General features: G+C 40.3%; 1 protein-coding gene across 4 annotated transcripts in view; it reads left to right on the top strand.

The window, feature by feature from the left end:
- Positions 1-24,498, top strand: part of mtss1lb (MTSS I-BAR domain containing 2b) — a 71,700-nt gene that overhangs the window by 1,021 nt on the left and 46,181 nt on the right. For all 4 annotated transcript variants that reach the window (XM_051076290.1, XM_051076287.1, XM_018697412.2 and 1 more), the window contains exons 2-3: positions 18,610-18,671; positions 18,908-18,981. In XM_051076290.1, the coding sequence (XP_050932247.1) occupies positions 18,610-18,671; positions 18,908-18,981 (136 nt within the window). The remainder of the gene's footprint in view (positions 1-18,609; positions 18,672-18,907; positions 18,982-24,498) is intronic.

Below are 24,498 nucleotides of genomic sequence, written 5' to 3'. Positions count from 1 at the left end.
GCACCTACAAAAGCTCCGTGAAAGTGGTTGATGCCCTAATGAGCCAGGGAGCCCATTCATATCGATATGTTTATGGGGCAAACTGGCATCTCCTCTAAAAAATCGTTTCTCATAATGGACCTATAGCTTTGACACATTCCGTTACATACACGTGTCGACCTGGGCGGATAATTGCTTTAGATGCTTCAGCGCTATCACCCCGATCTTAGGTTTTCTGTCGCTGTATGTCCGTAGACTTGACTATTGCATATTCAGCCTCCCTATATTGTTCTCGCCTTTTTTCCCCGTGGTTACTGTGCGTCTCCATGAGAGTGCAGCGTCATTGATTTTCTGTCAGGCTGATCTGCTCAGGAAAACATGAAGGCGTGAGAAGCCGTGCAGCAGTCAGACACCCCAGCCCTCCTTGCATCTATGCCTTTCTGTCTGTCTCTACCCGTCTGTCTGTCTGTTTGCCTGCCTGTATGATAGGTCTGTGAATCTGCAGCTTGATGGCTCCAGCATGACACTAACAGCGGCCACTGCCAGGCTTTATACTGGTTCAGTACCCACCCATTCTAAATGCACTGTAGGCACTCCTGCTGCTGGAAGATGCTCTGGATGAAAGCATCCATCAAAATCATGATACAGTCTCTGTCAGTATGTCTGCCTGTCAGACGCCCATGCAGCTGTGCACGCCTATCTGTCTATCATCCCATGTCTTCCCCTTCTTTGTCTTTCCAGTTTTAAGTGTTGCTGTTTGTGCATCCCTACACCATTAATAAGGATACTGCAACATGAGTGGCAGTAAATCTTTTGCCCATTAGAGATTAGAGATGAAATGTAGATAGATGTTTTGTTTTTCTTCCAGATTTTATTGCCATTTGTGTGACCCCAGTGGTAGAGGTCACATCCTGTGCTACACTCCTACTGTGCAGTAATGAGAGATTATTGTCTTTGTGTTGTAACAGTGAGAGATATGGGAGTAGGAGAAAGGGATTCACAAGGGATACTAATTCAGCACATGATACACAGAAGACTATTCCCAATTTTAAATAGACTGCAGAATATAGAAATATATATAAGAAGTGATCAAAAAGTTCTGAGACGGTGCTTATGACGAGCAAAAACCGTGATATAATTCACATTTGGCTGCCATTCCCTTCAAAGTTGTCTCCCTGTGCAGCGGTATACCATTCCCAGCGCTCCTGCTGTGCTCGGAACGATCCCTAGGAAGCCCTGTAAGTGCATCATCTGCGACGTGCACTGGATCGCCTCCACTGTGTCAAAACAGTGACCCTTCAGCTTGAATTTCATCTTGGGGAAGAGGAAGAAGTCACAGGGAGCCAAATCCGGCTAGCAGGGTGGGTGGAGAGCAACACTTGGTGCTGCGGAATCAACTTTAGTGTAAAAACTGTGCAGGGAGCATCCAGTTGCCATTGTGCCATAGTTCAGGTCATTTGCACCAAATGTCCTCTCTCAGACGTCTCAGAACAGTGCAGTAGAACTCTGAGTTGATAGTCTGATCCTGCTGGAAGAATTCAAGGTGCACCATCCTGTGAATGTCGAAAAGAAACCGCTTCTTCGGTCTTGCATACTTCTTTCATCGTGAAGACTACTTTTCAGTCTCTGGGTCATAGCCGTAGACCCACTTCTCGTCTCCAGTGATGATCTTTGGCATGAAGATTGGGGGGCTGTTGATGGGAGATCCTTGCAGACTTTGAGATAATACTGCTTGTCCTACATGGTGAAATCTCAAATTTGTACCTGCAAGTGGTCACAAAAATGTGTGTAACACTGGTCCAGATGTAATACTGATTCATGAATATTGTTGCTCACACCTCTGTGTGTTTGTAACAGGAAAAGTCTCAGAACATTTCGATCGCACCTCAAAGATTAATTTAATTTCAGTTCAGTATAACACAGGGCGAAATGACTGAAAAAACATATCCAAAGAGGAATTAATATCGGTGGGAGCACTCTGGGGGAAGGACTACAGCATATTTTTAAAGAGAAATGAAAAAGTTGAAGCAACAAATGCAGAAATCTCCTGACTTATAGTGTGGATCAAGCTCTAAAAACACAGAGGAGATTCTTTTGAGAGCTGTATAATGGGATATACCCACCATGCAGATCATAAATCAAGGCAGCTTCAAGGGTTCGGTGCTAATGGGAAATCATTATTCTGCCAAATACAACCATTTCGAGATGAAAACAGACTTGTTAAAATGTTCATCCCTCTGAAAACCATTTGGGTTGGTTGCATAGCAACATCTGCACCTATGACACAGCATCAGTACTGCTCCTTAACAGAGTTCAGGATGTAGGGATAAAGTGAGTGGTACACAGAAGTACTGTGCAATGTCAGAATCAAATCAGCTTGTTTTTCAAAACATGTCTTTGTTGTAGTTCATTTTTCTTCTGGCACAATAAATTACATATTAATTGCTTCTTGTCAGTTGATCCAATAACCTACAGTAACAGTCTGTTCTTCACAGTAGTAGTGGTTTTGATACTGGAGACCTATCTGAATTGTTACCAGACTAGGGATCGGATGATATACGATTTTATTGCCTATCGCGATAAAAAAATACTCACATTAAGTTGATTGTAGTGAAGGGATAATTGTTAAAATCCTCACGAGTGACTTAAAAAAAGTTGTCTAGCCAACATACAGTCCCGTATTGATTTATTTTGAACTGCCACAAGGGGGAGCTGCATCTTACCAGTCATTCCAAAACACTAAGCCTGTCACCATGGCTGAAGGCTCAGTTTGCCAAAACAAAGAACTCCAGGTAAAATTAACTTTAGTGTCAGTTATTTAATGCAGCAAGTGTTGGTTTAGTTATACTAATGTTGACGTTTAGCTAAATATTAGTTACGTCATGATGCTGTTTTGGTCATGACTGAATTAAGCTAATGTTAGCCAGGTAATGCTAGCTATGTAGCTAAACCGCAAATAGCTCCACTATGTTTTGGCCAGGATAATTGTGACATGACATTTTCATATCGTCCCTCCTCCAGACAGTTGCAGAGCAACATGGTGTCACATTGTAGTTTAAAGAAAGCTGTGGTTTCAGCTGACTCTTTGACTTTCTCAGAACTGGCTCTTGGCATTGTCACGGCCAGGCCTCCTCAGAGGAACTCTGTAGATTTTAATAATAATCTTAAGCCAAAATGTCAAGAGCAATATCAGCAAAACCTCAGGAGTGAGTTCACACTTTGTTATAAACATTTGTAGTATTTATCTCTGTCCTACTTCTCCTGTTCTCTCAGTTATTGATGCTGAAACACACACACAGAGTACAGAAAGAAATTGAGTAATCAGTGTTCAAAGAATACCACTTTAAAGACTTCTCCCTGCTTGCGCTTCTCTTACACCGTCTCTGTTTTCATCTATTATTCATTGGGTTTCTAATGGTCCTACTGTTTATGTCATTCAACTCACTCTGAAATATATGGGTCACTACAACCTGGGCCAAAAAACACCATTGCTCCAGTCTGGAATGGATGAATTCCTGAATCCCCAAGGAGGCAATAAATGGATGTCAGTGAGTGGATAAGAATCATTGAGTCATCAGCCCTGAAATTCACTTTGACTCAAAAGGAAACAATGTGGCGTTATTCAGAGTTTATAGTTCACCAAAGAAGAAGCCATTTGTCAGAAGATACAAATGGATTAATAGTTTTTTTTTTTCATTGGTTCTCGGAAACAGGCTGGTTATGACAGCTTGGTCTATTAAGTGGGATGCAAGACTTGGGCAGAATCAGTCACTGCAGAGAAGACGACTTAAATATCCCAATGTATGATTAGTGCAGTACACGCCCTCTATCCAGATTGTCACAGTTAGATGTAGGGCTGAGCGATTTATTGAATTTTAACCAAAATCGCAATTTGAACTGTTGTGATTAGCAAACCACAAAGGCTGTGACTATTTTCCCAACTCCTGACTCTGACCCAGTGGTTAATCACATCTCATCATTATCCTGTGTTTTTTTTTCCATTTAATTGCAGGAAGTGACTTTGGGATTTGCTAAATAGTCATCTGCAGTTTTGAGCTCATACCAACAGTTTACAGACAAAATTTAAATCAATTGACTAAGAAAAGAATTGGCAGATTAACTGAAAATTAAATTGTTAGTTGCGGCCCTAAATGTCTATCAAATCAAATAAAATGGCTGTTTTATTTTATTTATATAGATTATTTACACTTCCTGTCGGTCACTCAGTTTGACACAAATGCAAGTCCACTCAACTCGTGAATGCAAAGAGCATTGTTATGGAACGCCCACGAAAAACAACATTGTACATCTGAAGAGGATTATCATGACAAAGAAGACATTTAAACAGTTATCTGTGTCTTAGTTATTTGTCTGGCATGTCTTAAATGCCATTGTAGATTGGTTTGAGTTCCTTCCTTCCTTCCTTCCTTCCTAAGTTTATTATACACATTCGTCTTTGCTAGTGGACTTGGGACTTGGTGCTTTTAGGTGTCATGTGCGCTCATGAGTTTACAACAAGAGCCAAGCTAAATGTTGCTGCATGCCAACGGCTGCAGATCAGCTCCACTCTGTTTGGAAAGCACTTTTTCTTCCTCTTTGCTCATTGTCTTCCTCTTCCTCATCCTGCTCCTCCTCAGATCCTCACTTCCCCTTTCTCTCCTCAGCAGATCCTCCACCCAAGGCAACCAGTCACTGCCTGTGTGTCTGTTCTTTGTGTGTCATCTGCGGATGGATAATGTATGCAAGCTTGCAGTGGTCTCTTTAGTGTTGTATAGGACACTGTGGCATTAGAGATATAGGTATGGACCTTTTCCATACGCTCATACAGTACATTGTGTTTGTGTGTGTGTGTGTGTGGCATTATGTTGTTGTCTGCCAGTGTGCAGCCCTGGAGGCTATGTCTCGCAACTTTCTAGTGAATTGCACACACACGCCAACGCACACACACACACACACACACACAGGTCACAGAGGGGTAATATGATGAGACACAGAGGTCACGTTCACGGTCAGCTGGCTACAGACCAGTGGATACTGGTAATATTTTGCTGACAGCAGCAGGAGGATGGAATAAAGGAGAATATGATTTCCTGGTTTCTCAAGAAACAGGAGAGAAAACCTTTTTAAAGGCTTTGGTTGTTATTGTTTATATACAATAAAACCAGTCTGATTAAAAAACAATTGTTACAAATCTCATCTCTTATCTAATGTTTAGTAATTACTTCCTAAATGTCCATTTTTCATGCTAATCCTATTCATATTTTCCATTTTGAGATGGAATACACACCAGATAGTCAAAATGTATGAGTGTCAGTGATTCATTTGTTTTGATGACTTGTTCTTTTCATAGTCACTGAGATTGACAAGAAATATCCTTTCTGCTGTAAAATTCCAGAGCATTTGCTTCTCTGATGTGAGAATTTGCTGCATTTCTCGTTGTTTGTATAAGAGACTCAAAAACTTAAAACACATCATGTACATGTATATAGATACACTGTAAAGATATAGAGGTAAAGTTAGTAGCAATTTATGTTAGTTAATTACAGATGTATTGAAGTCAGTGTATGTTGGCCAATATGCAATAAGAAACTGTTGTATAGAAATGTGCAAAGAGTGTTACCATTACATAGTTTATCCAACAAAGACTGACAAATTAAAAATGCCAGGTTCGTTAGGAAACAGGTATATACTTGGGCACAGTACCTCTACTGTAGCCGGACCACAATCTACACAGGCAGTGAGGATTCTTTTAGCTTTCCTCAAGGTTTCTCTGGGGCTGGATTAACTCCAAAACTGATGTGGATGTGGAGAGTGGATGTGCAGCTGTATATGCAGACATGAACAGATAGTGGAAAAAAATTGTAATCTACTATTCAGGTGTGCCTCCTGTGTTTGGGCAGTTTTACCAAATCCTCCTCACAGATCCTCTGAAACCCTGTCAGGATAGCAGTGTTATTGCATCAATGTTACATTAATGATTATTTTCATCAATGATTAATCTCACTATTATTTTCTCAATTGATCAGTAGTTTGGTTGATTAATCAACCAATCATTTCACCTCTACATGGCACTGGGTCTGCTGCAAAACACTTCCACCTTGCTGCCACCATGCCTCATAGGGATGGTAACATCTAGGTGATGAATGGCACCTACTTTTTATAGATTTACAATAGAGCTTGGCATTCAGGTCATAAAGGTCACATTTGCTTTCCTTTGAGAAAATCTTTTCCTTGATCCACCCTGATTCCTTTAAGCAACGTTTGACAAACTCAAGCGTTCACTATCGTAAAGGCTCAGCTGCTGCAGAGCTGCCCCTGGTTGTCACTGGTTGACGTTATTCTAGAGTTTGCATTTAACAAACAGCAAAACAACATGAGACTCAATACGCACTGTATAATACATTGAAAGTCTTTTATTAAAAAAATGTGGAATTTCTATGTTTGTCTACAACTTGGGAAGAAAATCTAATCAGTGGTTGGGTTCAGTGGACACTGTGGTCTGTGGCTGGTCTGCCACCTCATTAAACTAGTAAACTGGGACAACAACTACATCAGCAAACCAGGAGAACTGGAAGTAAACTGGTCAGTCTCCTCACAGAGAGCGCCCATTGTTGTCCATCCTCTTTAAAAGCCTGCGACAGTTATGTCCTATGACTGTGGGCCATGTTGCAGAACTGAAGATGCTCTGTAGAGGCGTATCATTAGTCCAGTCTGTGGTGTGTTTGTGTCTGTGTGGTCCAGAGGACTTCCCACCACAGCGCTGTTGTTAAAAACAGAGGCTGGGATGCGTGTCAGTGGAAAGAGAGAGGAAAAATACAGACAGCTCTCATCTTTGTGAGTGCTGTATGTCTTGATTTCATCTTCCAGAATGAGTGGTGGCAGAAGTTTGGTGATGTAGTCACTTCTTGCAAGGTACTGCTGCTAGCGAGCTAACCAGTAACATGCTAGCTAGCCGATGAAATACTACAACTAGCCAGCCACAATTACATAATAACACAATATAAACCTGGGTGGTGTGTTACAGCTAATATGATAATATTTTAAAACAAAAATTTACCTCTGTGAGAAAACAGCATGAACTGACTTCACCTCGATCATCATCATGAAATGAGTTGACTTCACTCAGACCTTTTGCTACTGTTTTCGCTGCAGTATCAGGCTTTCAGGTTTATATTCCTTGTAACTTGAGAATTTCTTAAGCAAATTCATTTTGAAGGTGAAAGTTGGTGAAGAATCAATCTAGTTTGCAGAGCAGATTTTTAAAGTCACAGAAGAAGTGAGTTAAGTGCAGGTTGCAGCTCAAGGGAAATTACCCTCATTGGCATGCATGTTTTTTTTTTTTTTTGTTTTTTTTTAAATAATTCATATGATTTTGACCTTGAAACTTTTTTTTGTTCCAAAAACAACCATGTGAAAACATTCACTTCAGTTCATGGGTAAAAGGTGCCAACGTGCCAGCAGGATCATGGGACACGTAAAGGAGCATCTCCCTCGTTAGAGCTCGTTAAAATCTCAGAGGTTGTTAGGGCCCCGGGGCTCGTTAGGGCCGGTAGAGATGAATGGGGAGGACTGGTCGTGGGAGGCATGGAGGCTGCTGGGAGCCAGCCAAGACAGCCTCTCTCACTGAACCCTTTGTTAGGCCTGTCAAAGCCTTCTCATCACACTCAGCTGTTCACTGTAAAACACACTGATCATTATGAACAGGCCAAAGACAGAGACAGAGAATAACAATGAATGTGGCAAATCAATATTCATTTCAAAAAGAAGCTACTGAAAGAAAAGAGGGTTCTCTTCATGCTCTATATATCACATCTTCATTTAAGCATGAGTTTGTATTGGATTTGTATGTGGTTACATGTGTAGAAGCTTGCATGATTGTGGCATCAGACTATAAACTATATTAACATTTGTTTCCTTTTTCATGTTAGAAGCTACAGAATTGAGTAGAATGGTACAGATGCAGAGAAGTTCAGAGTAGAAAAATTACAATGCAGCATCTGCCCTCAGCCATAAAGAAACCCCACCCCTGCTCTTCATCACCACTGACAGCCTCTATATCTAACTACATGCTGTAGTGCTGGGGAACCCCACCTTACTTCTTGTCACGTGTTTAAGTAGCTTTATATTAGAACATCTTGCACAGTGGCCAAGGACAACCCAAGCATGAGCAAAATTTTCACATTATGCTGTTATGTGACAGTAAGTTCATATTACACTTATTTTCTCATACAGCTGTTATGGATAACCTGTAAGAAAACAATTACTTACTGTGGTTATATATTCAGGGGGTATGGAGCAACATTAGCATGAACTTAGGTTTCTGGTTTGTGACACAAAAAAGTCAAATAATCAATGACCTTTTCACTCTGTTTGAGTGCTAACGCTAATGCTAATGCTAAAATGCTGCATAGGGGGTTGACAGTTTTCTGTGGGTTTGTCGCTTTGAGCATCTCCTTTCACGCTGCACACAGTCACTTGATCCATTATTAATATTAAAATAAAGTGCTGCCTTAATTTCATAGTCAACAGCAACCCACAACTACTATTAAATTTGGCTCAGATAATATTGTAGTTAACATTTTTTTTAACACACATTCAGTCTAATTAGTTCGGGTTTCATCAGGCTCAGCCATCGAAGACAAGTTCCTGTCCTCCTTACCTCGGCACACATATCCCCCAAAGTGCCGAGGGTCACAGTAACAGTCGCCGTCACTTACACTAAGTGGTCTGACGGATGCACCTCAAGTGTGCATCCACAGCCCTTTCACACGATTAGAGTATTGCAGATAATAATGACACGCAGCCCAGTAAAGGAGAAGAAAGAAACAGCTAAGTGGCATCTTCAGCTATAAGAGCCTGTATGATTGATGTGAGCATACCGCCCGATGATAGATAATGTGAATGGCCCCACCTCGATCTTGCTTTTATCAGAGTGCTGCTTGTCCTGTGTGTAAATTTCTATCTACATTTTGTGGTTCATGTCTGATTAAGTTTATGCATGAAACACTGCTTTGGCCTGAAAGCTTCATGGAGCTGAGAGGGGAACTCCACATCAAAATCTGTTTACTCGTACTGTTTAGCACCTCTCAAACTGAGAAACTGAGTTTTATAATGTCATCTGTGGCTCTGGCGGAGCTTTCTCAAGGTTAATGATGCCACTAGGGTCATCTCAGCTTGGATATGAATAATTTTAACAGAAAGTCTGTTACAAAGAGGAGACATGGAGTTTACCAGAGAAGCAGCATCCAACAATAAGCTGCACTGGGAGGAGCATGATGCAGTGTTTTTGGAGCTGGATACACACCGTTGTTTATTCTTTCCCATTATCATATATTCTGTAGATCGCTACAAAATATATTGCAATACAAAATGGTGATGTAATTTTGGTTGAAACATTTATAGAAATATACAACAATAACAAATTGTCAGTAAATGTTTGATGTGAATAATTCCCATGCTTAGATAACATGCAGGGAAATAAATCACAAATAGCCAATCACATCGCAGGAACAGAGGTACTCGTTGCGCAAGTTATAATTATCTTTACTGACTGATATGAACATTTTTATCATAATAACATCATTACATATCAGTTTGGATGGGTCAGACTCCAGGAACCTTCCCCCCTGTGTAGGTAATTTTTCTTTCTGCTTTGTGTTATATTGTTGTCACATAAACTTCAAATGACTGTATGAATCCTCACAGGAAAATCCAGATAGTTGTATTCATGTCTGAAAGTAATGCTAGTACGTATCTCTCTTTACGCCTCATCTCTCATCTTTCATTCCTCCTGCAATAATATGTGATGTAGCAATTGCTTGTGTGTGCATTCAGGGCGACCACTGACTGGCATATTACATGATATTCAAGAGTATTGTTTTAACCAAAACATGGTACAGACACCCCGTAGAGCAGATGTTTGGCTGATAGGGTGTCTATGACGTCTGGCCTCGCAGTGCAGAGACACAACAACACACAGATGGTTTCCTCTTTCCCTTCATCACTATGTTTAGATTGGAATTAGCTGCTGCACTTCATCAATTATGCAGCAAGGCAGCCTCTGTCTCCTCATCTGCATGCTAATCCCCCTCCGTTTGAAACAAAGTGCCAACCTATGTGCCGGGAGAAGTGATTTACTCAGCATGGTGGAGGAAATCATGACTCCACTTATCTTCATACTGCATAATGCTTTTTAAAGAAGAGAAATACAGGTACACTCAACATTTTTAAAGCTGATAGCAAATAAATTCAAGATACAAAACCACAAAATAGCAAAGGACCATCACAGAAATGATTCATATGAGCTTTTTACTGCCTCATCTGTGGTTAAGGTTTGCTTTGATTTAAAAAAGTACAAGGGTAAGTTTAGGGAAAGATTGTGGTCACAGTCAGAAGAAACTAATGTTGACTGTTGGTAGAGGAGTTTCCCACAGTGTTTTATAGCAGAGGAAGCAAGGACCAGTTAAAATCATAAAAATTTTATACAAATTGATGAAAGTAAACCCTGAAAAACAACAAAACCTTTACCGAAAAAAGCATTACTCCACCTTTATGAGGTAAATTGATCATGAGAGAAGATGCTTTGTGCGACAACAACTTCCTAAGGGAAACCCCACAAAGTAGGATGTTTTGTCTGCCAACCATCCAATAAACCTCCTCCAGTAGAGGTTTTAATAATACTATAATGCAAAATTATTGCAACATACAATGATGTCAGTTACCTGTCACACTGAATCTGATAAATCCTGACGTCTTTCTTTATCAGTAGGGATGTAACCGTATCGTCAGTTTCACAATATCGTGAGAAGAAAAGTGTCTTGATACCATTTTGGACCTGGACGGTAACAGATGATCGGTCTTCAGGGTAAAGCTGTAGATTTGTTACAGCCACGGTGGAGTAGAGCGAAGGGAAATGAGAACTACAGAAACCATCGTCCTGTTCCACTCTCTCTTCAAATAAACAGTAAAGCTCGTTCATAGCAAGGACAGTTTCTCAGCAGAATATCTAAACAAACACATGAATGTATTATGATGAATTTGTAGACAGACGGGCTCAAGGCTGTGTAATGATTGATGACATTTTGCTAACGATCCAGATGATAGCAAGTGACAAAACTGTGAAACTAAGATATCAGTTTTATTTTACATCACAAGGAAATGTTCACAGAGTCATGAAGTCTATTTAATTTTAAAGAGGCAGGAATGATGTCTTTGAATGTAGCAGCAAATTGTCATTGTCCACTAGCCCTCTACATTGTATTAATTATTTAGACAAGACCAAGTTGGAAACGATCAGACTTAGAGTTATCAAAATGTTCTTTAAGGGCCCATCTGGACTAATCCATCTGTGAGCACATGTTGCCGTTTAATCCCTTTCAGTATTTTAAAGGCGCACAGAAAGCTCTACCTGTGTAAGTGAATCACAGAGCAGACAAAAGACCCCACCATTCTCTCTGAGAGAAGTGGAGACATATATTTTGTAGCATTTTCCTCTGTGTGTTATACATCCATCCCCAACCTTGATAAAAATGAGTTTGATCCTCCTTTTGAAAACTCACAGCCAGTCGATTATGCATATGAAGCAGTGTGAAATTAGCCTCTTTTGTTTTGTTCTTGCATTGCTCTTTTAACGTGTGAATTGGCTCGATTATACAACAAAAAATCTGGATAATCCTTACATCCCTCTCTGCCTGCCTCCACCCGTTCTCTCTCTCCCCTCTGTCTCTCTTGCTGGATTTCCTCTGTTTTTCTGTCTTGCTGTGGGGGGAAACAAAGGGAACAAAAGAATGAGAGGAGACAGTAAGCTTCTCATCCACTGTAGTGAGTGGTGGAGTGGAGCTCTCAATACAGTGTTGGGCAGACTGGGTGGACTGGTGCTGCTGTGAGAACTAGGCCAGAGGACTGTTGACTGAGCCCCAGAGTCCAGAGTCAAGACCAGATGAAATGGAGGATTACTGGGAGAAAAAGAATATAAAAAGAGAAGAAAGAAAATAGTCAATATATTGCTGGGTATGACGGATCGTTATTGGAGCACAGAGGAATATAAAAGGGTCCCTGTACACTGTTGGACTTAAAACTTAAAACTTAACTTAAATAGAGGGTAAAGGACAGTTTACCTACTTTTTAGTTTTTTATACACACAGAGTCAACTTGACAGTATAACCATATAATTTCAGAGCTTTCTCATAATCATCATGTTTAGATGTTTTCTAATGTACATTATTGTTTTCCCCGGTTATAGTGCTAGTAGCTAGTTATCCATCTGCAAAGATAATGCATCATTCTTAATCCTGGCTTCTAAATTTTGCTTGGTTGTGTGTTTCCCCAGTTGGCCGACACAGCAGTCAACATCAGACCATATCCATATCCAATGCTCATATGATACTGACACTCTATCCATTCATCTACAGATGTTTACTGTGTCTTGAACACAAATGGACCACCAACCTACCAACCTATATATAAACCTGTACCTGTATATAAAGAATAGCAGAGTAGTAATGTCAATATATATATATATTTTACTCCGGTATTGGTGGGGCTCTAATGTACAGTATAGCACCACTGACAACTTCTGCTGCGTTCCATTTACATTGGAGGTCAGAAATCAGAACTGGGAGTGACGTCGCTTCAGAGTTGACGGACAACTCTGAAGAAGTAAAGACAACTTCAAAACAAATATGCATCTGAAAAACGCCTCAGTTGTTAACATTAGATTTTAATACAAACACTTCAGAACGTTCTTACAACGCTGTTCAAACTTAACAGTTCAAGAAAAAAAAAGAAACATTAAGCCATGAATGTGAACTGTTTCAAGCGTATCCCATTGACATTGCTAGCCATTGTTAGCAATACCAGTTGATAAGAACACTATATGTGGGTATTTTGCTCATTCAAACAGTGTAGCAACATGTCCACGGATAAAAACTGAACAGTACTATGAGTATGACTGACTTAATGTGAAACAAAGAAGACAGAACTGATATAAATAGTCAAATTAGCAGAGTGTTCACTATATTGATGAGAGCAGCAGCCATCTTCAGTTCTTATGCCGGGGTTGGTGGGGTTTCTCTGACTTTCCGAGTTGGAAATCTGACTTCAGAGTGAGTTCCAGTTGAAACCTCCAAACAGGAACTTGGAAATTCTGACTTCCGAGTACAACTGCAATGCACCATTCTTCTGTCAATTACAATATATAGGGGCGCCATTGTAGATGAATGATTCAACTGCAGCTTCAACAAGCCTCCCCTCTTAGAATGCAAGTGAAAACTGTCAATCATGCATAATACTCTTTATTTAAAACTATTAAAGGTGTAGAAGAGCAGGCAAGAGGTATGGAGAAGAGATAAAATCAATAAAGTTTGAAGCAGATCAGACTGTTACTGGAAGAAGAATGGAGGGAGGAGGGGTCTTGAACATTTTCTGGGGTTAGGACTAAAGTGACAGCATCAGTCCAAATGCAGTGTGCTGCCTGCCTCTATGGTTGTTTAAGATTCATGATGCTGCACATTAGAAACATTACAGATCTCAGGTATCAGTCTGTGATTTTCAGATCTAATTTGAACTGCCTGGTACGCTTCTTAAAAGCAATTTGCTCTCAGTTCTTTATCCTGACAAAGGCACTGATGACGGAAAGAGGAAGGAAGGGAGGGTATAAAGGAAGAAGGAAGGGAGAAGTTTCAAGGTATAAACTATAAAAATGAAAATTTCCCTCATTTTATTTCATAAATGGAACACAAGAACATTGTGATTTTATAATTGTGCCTCGAAACAATAGAATCTGATGTGTTTACAGTCTGATATCCACAATAGTCTTTAAAGTGATGTAGAAAAGCAGGAAAGGAAGAAAGCTAGGATACAGTTTTTGTTTGGTTATGTCTAAACTGGGATGAATCTGGTAGTCTGTGTGTGTGTGTATATAAGAGGTAATCATGCATGCCCTGCTAAGTTTTTCTGTGACACAGGAAGTGGTGATGTAATAGTACACAATCCAAGAGCTTTCTCACACACTCACTGTCTCACACGCTGATGTATTTGCCCCTCGGCCACTGATATTTCCAAGTCCTACAATCATGTGAGAGAGCAGTGGTTATGGTCGCAGTCTTTGAGCTCTCTGGTTGAGGCAAAAACACACTCACGGACACAGTTATGGAACATGGAGCTCACAAGGCTGAGGGTGATTTCAAAAGAATTCACACAGCAGACAGCCGCTCTCTTTAGAGGATGTGAGTTTAATTTGTCACCACGTTTAAAACTACAACTTTTTTCCAGCAGTGCCTGTAATAGTTTTTTCTCTTTTATCACCGATATCGGCCCATATTCTCTTCTAATATCATTTGTCCAACTTTGTGGCTGTAATCTCCTCTGTCTATGAAACATGTCCACCATGTAGCTTGTTTAACCAGTGACGTAAGGTGTTTTCAGACACACTCCAAGACAACATTTAGAGGCAGCTTGATTGGATATAAATGCTGTGCTCCATTTACATTGGAGGTCGGGACTGGGAGTGACGTCACCTCTGAATTCATAGCGTTCCAGTTGAGAAGTTGGAAAAACATGGACGCTCACAGGAGAGCTTTATAGTTGTATAAACTTCAAAACAAATCTGCACTCCACCTGAAGAACACCTCTGTTTTTAACATTAGATTTGAATGCAAACACAGAACATTCTTAAAAAGATGTAACTGTAAATGTGAAAAGTTTCAAACGTATACTAGCCATTGTCATTTCAAGTCATTGTTAGCAATGCCAGTTGATAACAATAGTCTGTTTTGCACATACGAACAGTGTAGCAACATGTTCATGGATAAAAACTGAACAGTACCATGAGTATGACTGACTTAATGTGAAACAAGTAAGACAGAACTGATATAAACAGTAAAATTAGCAGAGTGTCCACTGCTATTGATGAGCATAGCAGCCATCTTGAATTCTTATGTCAGGTTGGTGGGATTTCTCTGTCTTTCTGAGTCAGAAGTCTGACATCAGGGGGAGTTCCAGTTGAAACTTCCAACTAGGAAAATCTGACTTCCGAGTACAACTGAAACACACCATCAGTCCATAGAAATACTACGATACGAGTGGGTACAGTTCAATGTGAAGTCTGTGTTTTATTCCTTTTATCTTACATAATAATCCCACTGATTGCACATTCCACTGCTAAAATACTGACATAAAAACAAACTGGAACTGAATTTCACATGATTTTCCTGTGATATTGGTTTTTTTCTCAATGATGTTTGTGTGGCCACCTCCATTATTTACTGTATTATTTACATTTCATAAGTACCTGCATGCCTGCGCATTTCTCTGCTGCGTCAACAGATTCTACCGCCAATTTTCATCTTTTCTGTCATAGATGATAAAATGTTTTTAAGACCTCTGGTTCCTGGACAAAAGCCAAGCCAAAACATGCATAAAGAAAAGAAAAGAAAAGAAAGTCCCTGGAGGAGTTGAAGGAGAGTGACAGGACATAAAAATCATCCAAATGAGGAGGAGATGGAGGACGAACTCAATGAATTCATTGAAATAGCTAAATAAATTACTTTTGTATGAGATCATTTCATTTTCATCACATGTTCATTTCATGTACATTTTTTACTGTTATTTGCTGAATTAAAAGTAATGTTCCTGGGCCAATGGTTACAGTGGTGGGGCCAGGGATCTTCATAACTTATTGTCATCCCCTGATTCAATACTGTACAATTTTAACTTAACTTTAGCAGGTAACTGTTAACATGCTTTGGTCTAAGCAAAATAAAATGTCAGAGGTTGTCATGTTATGTCTTGGCCAAATAGTGTGCCTCATAGTAGAGTACTGACTCAGTGTGTATAGGGGAAGACCTGCATGTTAAGAAATCACAAACCTATATACACACAATTGTCACTTGGTCACTTGCCACCAGGCTCTTTCGCTGGATTGAAATGCCTGAAATATGCTAATGAGGTGGAGGGCTGCTCATGTGTATGCAAAGAGGAGGGCGTGACTTCACGTTATCTCCCATCCACACTACTTAAGCTCTGTGGGGCACTTCAAACAGCGTGCAAAAGGAGGGATCAGTGTGTGTGTGTGTGTGTGTGGAGGATGGTGGAGGGGGTGGCTTTTGGTACCATGGGGAAATAGGACTGTGATTTCAGACCAAATTAAGCCACATCAAACAGGCCAGATCAAAGAGTATACAGCTCTTACTGTCTGTGCCAGTCTGACATCACGACAGGATGCCCCACCCCACCCAACACACACACACACACACATACACACACACACACACACACACACACACACACACTTCCTTTTCTTCCGTCTGTCTTCCTTCACCTTCATTTTTTCACTATTTCCTGTGTTAACTTAAGTTTCTTTTTTCGTATCAGCAGATTTTTTCCATCTCTCTGTTCCTGTAAGGATATCTGGACCTCATACTGGAATACCCAACCCAAACCCTGCACACACACACACACACACACTTCCACACACACACAATTTGCAAGCATTTAACAGGGTTATAGGTTAACCTGGATCAAGTATAATGTAATATGTGCTGAGGCTGGGGGTGTGTGATAGAGCAGTCATCCACTCTGAAGGAGGCGTGGGAGGATGGGGGAGCAGCATCCATTAGAGACACAGCTTTAGCTTTGAATTGTGTTAGCAATCCTGGCTGCTCCAGTCAAACCCTTTGATGCTGCCTGATGCCAGTAGCTGTCAAGTGTTCTGTATATGTATGTGTGTGTGTGTGTGTGTTTGGGTAGATGGATTAGATGGGTGCATAGGGAGGAAAGGAGGGGTGGCTGCCGTTTTTGGTGGAGAAACTGGAAGAGACGGGAGTAGAGGTGGTGTGTATGTATGTGTGCTCTTGTGGAAAAACAGAGCAAGAGAACAAAGTGATCTAAGTTGAATTAGATTTTATTGTTGTACCAAAAACATAAACCAAAATGTAGCTATGGTATCATAAGTAAAACAATCAGTTATTTAGAATAGTATCTTCATATTGTGATATTTTCATGTATATTATAATATTGTTTGATAATTAATAATGCCATAACTTGCAGATTTCTTATGTTTATAAATAAAATGTGCAGCAGGGGGCAGTAGTTTATATGTTGCAGATGTTATTAACGGTCCAAAACCCAAAGATAATCAATTTGCTATGAAATTAAACAGAGAAACGCAGCAAAGCTTCATATTTGAGAATTTACTTTGAGAGTTTACTCAAAGGTTTAATCAATTTCCACAATAGTTGCAAGTTTATCTTATGTTGATCAACTAGGCTAATTGATACATTTACTGTATTAGCTCTACAATTTTTTGGGCAGTTCCATCTATGAATATATCACAGTTTAGAAGCTGATCATATGTTTTGCATGTAAAATCTTAATCGGCAAAGAAACTAGTTACTAAGATTGTTATATCAGTATAGTGGTGAAATACAATATTTGCCACTGAAATGTAGCCAAGTCTACATTTCAGTGTCTGTATAATGAAAGAAGTCTTGAAGTTTATGTACTTAATTATGCCAGTACTGTGAAAGTGAAAAAAGGTCATTGCCCATTCTGTGTGTGTGTGTGTGTGTGTGTGTGTGTGTGTGTGCTGAAAAACATACGGTGTGTCCTCTACGCAGTCCTGGCTCTAGAATAGGGATATAAATGCACTGGATCGGCACAACCCATTCAGCCAATCACAGCGGAGATAGGAGGGTATAAAAGGGGCAGTGGGAGCGAGAAAGATGGCAGTACTGGTGCATGCTAACGCTACATAGCAGAGATGGGGCAACAGCAGATACATGGCTCCAGAGGAAACGGACGGAGGAATATAAATTTAAAAAGAAAGGGTATGACACAGAGAGTACAACAGTATTGTTTTGTTCTGTTTGCTCTTGGTGCAATGTTTGTTAGACTAGGAGGAGAGATGTGAGTATTGTTGTCTGCAGCTACTGTGCTAGCTCTGAGAAAATGTCTGCTCTGCATGCTAGCTTCACCACAACTAATGTAACAACACAACCTGAGTGCTCTGTCCTTCGCTCTGTATTTTATTATATTTGTCCTTACAGTGTTTACAAGGGCTTTTATAGAAACGAACACCTGAAAACAAACGTTTGTGAGTGCAGTGAGATTGATGTATAATTTGAAATGCTATGCCAGGTGAAGTTACCTTCCTTATTAGCCTTGTTAACCAGTAAATCTTGCTAGTTTTTACTCAAAGTAAAACTCAGACTTAATAGAGGTGCCTCGAGGAAGCAAGAGAGATAAACATATACACATAGTGATAGAAAGAGAGAAGGAGGCAGGTAAAATGGTTTAGAGAGACTAAAATTTTGAAGAATAAATCAAAGTGATTTGACCTTGAAAGCCTGTGAATAGCTGACTGACAGATGTTAAAGTTGTATAACATGCATCTGCTTGGACCAACTACCTCAGACCTTCGACTAAATGAAATCCAAAAACCATTTCATTTTAGTTGGCAGAAACAAACATACAGAGGTTTCCTCATTTTCCCCCCACCTTTATTCAGATTTGAAGCTTTCTCCTGGCACTCACTGTAAAGAGTGGAGTGAGGTTTGGGGATGCCAGATATGTTGTTTATTGTTAAATGATATCTGTGGATATTTACACATCTTGTTGTCTGTGTGTTGCCAGTGCTCCTATCCTGTGTGGGAGGACTTCAGCGCCAAGGCCACCAAGCTACATTCCCAGCTCCGGTAAGTTTCATTGAGAACAAATTAAAGGGAGACGCGATTAACACTGATATCAGCTGGAAGTAGCAACGTACTAATAGATCATATCTAGCACTTTCAGATTCATCAACCAAATCAGCAAGGCTATTGCTACATTACCAGTTTAAAACCTAACCACTGATTATGCAGATTAGACTGAAGCAGGTGCTCATTAAATAAACCATTTCATATAAAGTAATTAGCATATTCTGTTAATCTAGAACTACTGTTCTGGCTGCTGTGGCCTTCCTGGATGCCTTTCAGAAGGTGGCAGACATGGCTACCAACACCAGAGGTAAGATAACAGCTGTGTGTGTAGGTGTGCATGGGTGTGTGTGTTAAAGAAAGAACTAGTTCACAGCTCAGAAAACTCTAAGCTGTACTATACGCATTGGTATGTGTCCCTTGGCCAACATTGTGTTGTGTTTTGCTCTTCTGAAGAGTCTTCCCTGTGAGAGTGCCATTAGGAATCTTATTAAGTCACTGAGATATTATCAACCAGCCGTCTAAATTCTCCTTTGACTGATTAAAGTGTTTCCAGCAGTGTAAAGGTACATTTTGTCCCAAACTTCAAAGCACCGTACTGTGTAGACAAAAAATGATGGAAGTGGTCGATAAAAGCTATTTCTGTAACAGGATATACAGTATTTTGTTAGATTTGCCAGTGTAATAGGAAGGCTGGTTTCACATTATAGTGTTTTGTTTAATCACGTTTGTTTTGGGAGACTGATACCAGTGATTTTGATTGGAAGCTCGTTTATACCAGTCTGTCAGATGTCAACATATGAGGCAGTATAACAACTTTGTGTAAAGAGTTGTTTCTAAATGGGGAACCCATCTTTTACAAAGCCAAATGAGGTTGTTTTGATATTTTAAATGCAAAGCTCAACATGGTGTTTTTCTTGACCAAAAGAACTCACTGAACTTTATTGAATTACGGTCAATGGATTTTTATTTATTTATTTATTTTCTTCTGGCTCGACACACTTGACACACTTGATCTGCTGTGTGTAGGCTTACAGTTTGGCGCTAGTTTTGATAGAGCGTGGGCCGAGAGCTGGGAAGGTCAGACAAACACTCACCGCCCACTGAAGGCTATCTGAATACTATGGTACAACAGGAGGGAAGAGAGGGAAACTAGGAAGATGACTGAGGTTATAATACAGGGAATTTCTTCTCCTGTTGCAACTTATTAGGTGCAGCTGCCAGACAGTGTATTTGATGGCGATGTGTGTGGCCCCAGGTGGGCTCCTATAGACTAGGATAGAGGAAGAGGCTTGTGTTGCTTTTACAGGCCAGACAGGAAATCACCAAGCTCTGTCAGCTCATTACACATGCTGCTACCATTACCACACACACAGAGAGGCAAAAATATAACAAATGATGTTGGCACGAAGATGCAGTGTGTGCATCAGAGACTCTTGTACTTTCTATACTGATGAGTCATTCCTGTTGGAGTCCATTTGTCACATAGCTCTACAATTGCTGCTCTTTCGCAGTGTGTGATGTTCTCTAATAGATTTGTTAAATGGATGGAGGCAGGAGACGACACCAATAATGATGCTCTCTGTCTTCTTTCCATTCGCTGTATCAATGTGCCACTTGTGACAGTGTGTGTATGTGTGCGAGTAAAGCCCAAAGGGTACTGATGATCCTGTGCTCTGCTCTTGTACCGACGTTTCCATTTAGGAGCCTGTGTTGTGGAGCTGTGTTTCCATACTGCTGTCCAAATTTTATGTGAACTGAAACAATGCAAAATGAATGTTTTCATCAGCTGGTGGAAAGGAAAAAATGAATATTAGACCCTAATATAATCACTAATCACTAATATAAATGATACTGAGTCAGGTTGAATATGTTAAGTCTGTGTATTGTTACATATCTCACAAACTCATTTCCACTCATAAAAGAAAGAAAGTTTCCCCTCAAGTTTTTTTTAGCTATGATAGTTTGGTGGCTCCACGACACTGATCCAGGACCGAAATATTTGATGTTCCCCTTGGGATACATTTTTAAAAAATAACTTTTATGATCTTCAGGTCCAGTTTTTACGACTTTTCAAATAGTCAGTCACATGTTAGGTGATGGAGCTGCTGTGTCCCAGTGAGCCACCAGCAGCTGTAGACTCTACTACTGCTTCTGTTAGTCTTTTGGTGTATTTTGTGCTCAGTATTTCTCTTTTTTCCTTTAAACTGATTCCCTGGGGGACAGATGAGGATCTGGGCCAGAGGATGAAATAATATTCTAAATACAAGTTAGGAAATATGAACACCAGCAACTTTCAGTGAAGTGTTCCTCCTGATATCAAGACAAATGAAAAGAATAGGGGAAATTAAATCCTGGACTCAGTGATAATATCTTCTGGTATAGTAAATTATTAACTTTTTTCTGTAGGATTTTGTAAAATTATGTTCACTAAAGTGGTAGCACACACACTGAACAAAGCTGTTTACTGCATCACACACTATGAAGAGTGACCAATGGGAAATAGCCCTGCAAAAGTGGGACTAGTGGTTTTGTCCTGCTTGGATCTTGGCCAGGCCTTGTTTTCTCCAGGGCCCCAGATATATTCAGTTTTCTTTTCAGACTGATAAAGTTAAAAAAGGCAGCATAGAGGGTGAGAGAAACAGTTTCTCTTGTGTTTGTGATGGTGCGTGTGGTGTGTGTGTGTGTGTGTGTGTGTGAGAGAGAGAGAGAGAGAGAGAGAGTGAGATTTAACAAGTGGGTGAAATCCAGCAGGAGGAAATGTGCAAGTGTTTGTGAATTCCCTGGTGAGGGGTGAATTTGAGTGCACTTTCAAATGTGCTCTCCACTCCCCTCTCATAGCCCAAACATTCACTTTCCCCAGGGTGAACTGGCGGGGTGTGTGTGTGTGTGTGTGTTTTAGAGCGAGAGAGAGATAGAATACCACAGTGAAACGAAAGCACATAAACAAACACACAACACCCCAGCTTCCCTGATCAGGTCAGTGGGGGTCGTGTGTGTGTGTGTATGTGTGTTTCCCATGTTTAATTACCTGTCAGTTTGGCAATTTCTCCTCTTCATCCTTCCTTCAATATTAGTCAGGAAATACACACAGACACACACAGCGTGCCCATATACCAAAAAATGGAAAACTGCGTGAAGGAAGGCAGGTCAAAGTTTGGCTGCTGTTACATCAGTAGTTTTAATCAGCTGTGGTTTATTGGCCTTACTGGCCTGTCTGATGGGGAGTTAGACCACAGCCTCTGTTTTGTCTCTCTGTTCAGATGATCTGATTATTTATGTGAATTGGAAACAGGCCTGTTCATATTGAAAATAGGGAGATTTTAAGTTTTGGTTTCATTTGTTTGACCATTGGAGAGCACGGCAGTCAGACTGAGATCTTGCAGTTTTGGTGGCTCTTATTAATTTGCTTAGCAACCCCAGAGCTTTGTTTGATGGACAACATGACCCATCTGTGATGGAGCCAAAGTACAGGAACCACAGACTACTGCACACTGGTCTAAAATGTCTTAAAACACGTCCTAGGTCAAGCTTGCATAGGTAAAGATATTGTAAAACTCTTATTTTCAAGGAAATCTTTATAAACTTGTTAATTGGCACCACACTTGTCATCTGTTGTGCACTCTTGGGTTCATTATATCTGCCACTTTCTGTCACCACCCTCCTCCTACTTAGTCATGCCCACATTGCAATGACAGTATATCTGTGACAGTGGGGACCAGTGATGACAGTACTAACTACAGCATGTGATGTGAAAGTAATTTCACTGTAATGTTTTGGGTTGCATTATGCCTCTGTTTGAACAGTCAGCAGGAAATGTAGCAAGCTGCTACCCTGGAAAATGTTATATGTAAACAAAAGTAATCAGTGGATTTCAGCTGTATAGATGAGGTTAAAGTCGATCAATGATTTTCAGCACCACAGACACCTGTGTGTAACAAGGAAACATAAAATAATGATCTGTATTGGTAGGCAGGGTCCCACATTATGAATTTGGTATGTTACTGGTGGGTTTCAGATTGACTTCTGAAGAGGTTTTGCTGTTTAATGCTCAAGAAGAAAAGTATTTCCCGTACTTGTTTTTACACATCAAGTCCTGTGTCTCTATTCCTATGATGATGATGATGATGCGTGTCTTCATCGCACTCGTTCCCCCTCTCTTCCACACCCTCTCTCTCTCTGCAGTAGCGGCAGTAAAACCTGGTTCAGTCCCAGGACTCTCACTATGCGCACACTAGGCACGGCAATAAAGGGCCACTGTGCTTGCATGCGTGTGTGTGTGTGTGTGTGTGTGTGTGTGTGTGTTGATGAGGATGATGATCTGATGGTACAGAATGTCTAGTGGCTTTATTGCCAGGCTGCCTGCCTGCATCTGAATACAAGGTTTCATTATGAATATCATAAATCCTGTTAACACACACACACACACACACACACATGCACTCGTGAATAGAGACACAGCTGACTCCTCCCTTCATTGTCTTCGACCTGTAAAGTGATCAAATGGCAGCTGATAACAAAAGAAAGAGGTTCTGTGTGAGAGTATGTGAAATTCAAATAAACATAGAATAAAATAGGCTTTATTGTCACTGTACAGTTAAGTACAACGAAATTGTACAAATAAACATTTGAATTCTCATTTGAATGCTCAGGGCTGTTCATTTTGTCCTTGGTATTTACATTAGAAGCTCATCAGGAAGCAGTTCTTCAATGGCCAGTATGAATAGGACAAATGATTACTGCACGAAATGTTTGTTTAATGTTTGCATGGACACATGGCTGTTGTTTTCATACTGACTGTAACTATCCTTTAAAAGAAATGTAGATGCCAAATACTCTGTCCATGGTAAATCCAAGGAAGGTAAAGCACTCGTAAAGATCAAAATAAAGGTCACACACTCTTCAGTCAAGGAAAATATATATATTTTAATATCGCTTCTTTAAAAAAGAGTTCCTCTGGATCACACACAGTCACATTACTCCCATCGCTTTAAAGTCCTCTGTGTCCAACAGGCACACTGTTCTGACGCTCATGGTGATGATTGAAAATGATTGTAACTGTGCATAAAAAGAACAGGAGTAAGTGTTTTCATACTGAACAAGAACAGGGCAGAAACGGGGGTAAGGTTTATCTCAACTGCAGATGGTGAAAAGGAGAGAAAGGAAGCTGGAAAACTCATTTCCAACATGTTTATCTTCTTCAGTGAAGCCAAAGGAAGGGAGCTGGGGGGCAGGAAGCAATGAAGTTTATGGGAAATGTGGTCTTGATTTTTGAGAAACACTACCACTAATAATACTGCTGGTGTGACATATAGGCTGCCAGTGATCCTGACCGTGGTCTCATGAGTTTACAGCAGTTTTACCAAGGTAGGAATTTTAATTTGAGAACAGTTTATTGGTGTTTAAAACTGCTGCACGCAGCACATTTAAAACTTGACAAAAAGAAGAAGAACACATTGATTTGCTGTAAATAGAGAACCTCAGATATGAGGCACAGTGGTGTTGTGTGTAGAAATGATGGTTAATGTGTTAAATGGTTGTGGAATGATACAGACCAACAGTTGAGGATTGTTCCAGACCTCTGATAACTGTATGAAAAGACAGAGCGGTCCGTGCCTGAGAGAACATAGAGTGCAGCAAGCAATAAAGACGGAGAATGGACAGAGGACTGTTGTGGGAATTGTGAGGAGGTCAACAGCGGGCCTGTGCTGTCGCTGTGGATACGAGCGTCAGCTAAGACACTAGCTCCCGACCTTTTTCTTTAACGTACCCCCACAACCCTGTCAGATCAGTTCAAGAACGCTCCCTGAATCATTTTAAACTGGAT

Source organism: Lates calcarifer, linkage group LG2, assembly GCF_001640805.2.
Source record: "Lates calcarifer isolate ASB-BC8 linkage group LG2, TLL_Latcal_v3, whole genome shotgun sequence".
Taxonomy (NCBI): Eukaryota; Metazoa; Chordata; class Actinopteri; family Centropomidae; genus Lates; species Lates calcarifer.
The sequence above is the reverse complement of the archived record's forward strand: the minus strand, read 5'-3'. Positions and strand labels throughout refer to the sequence as shown.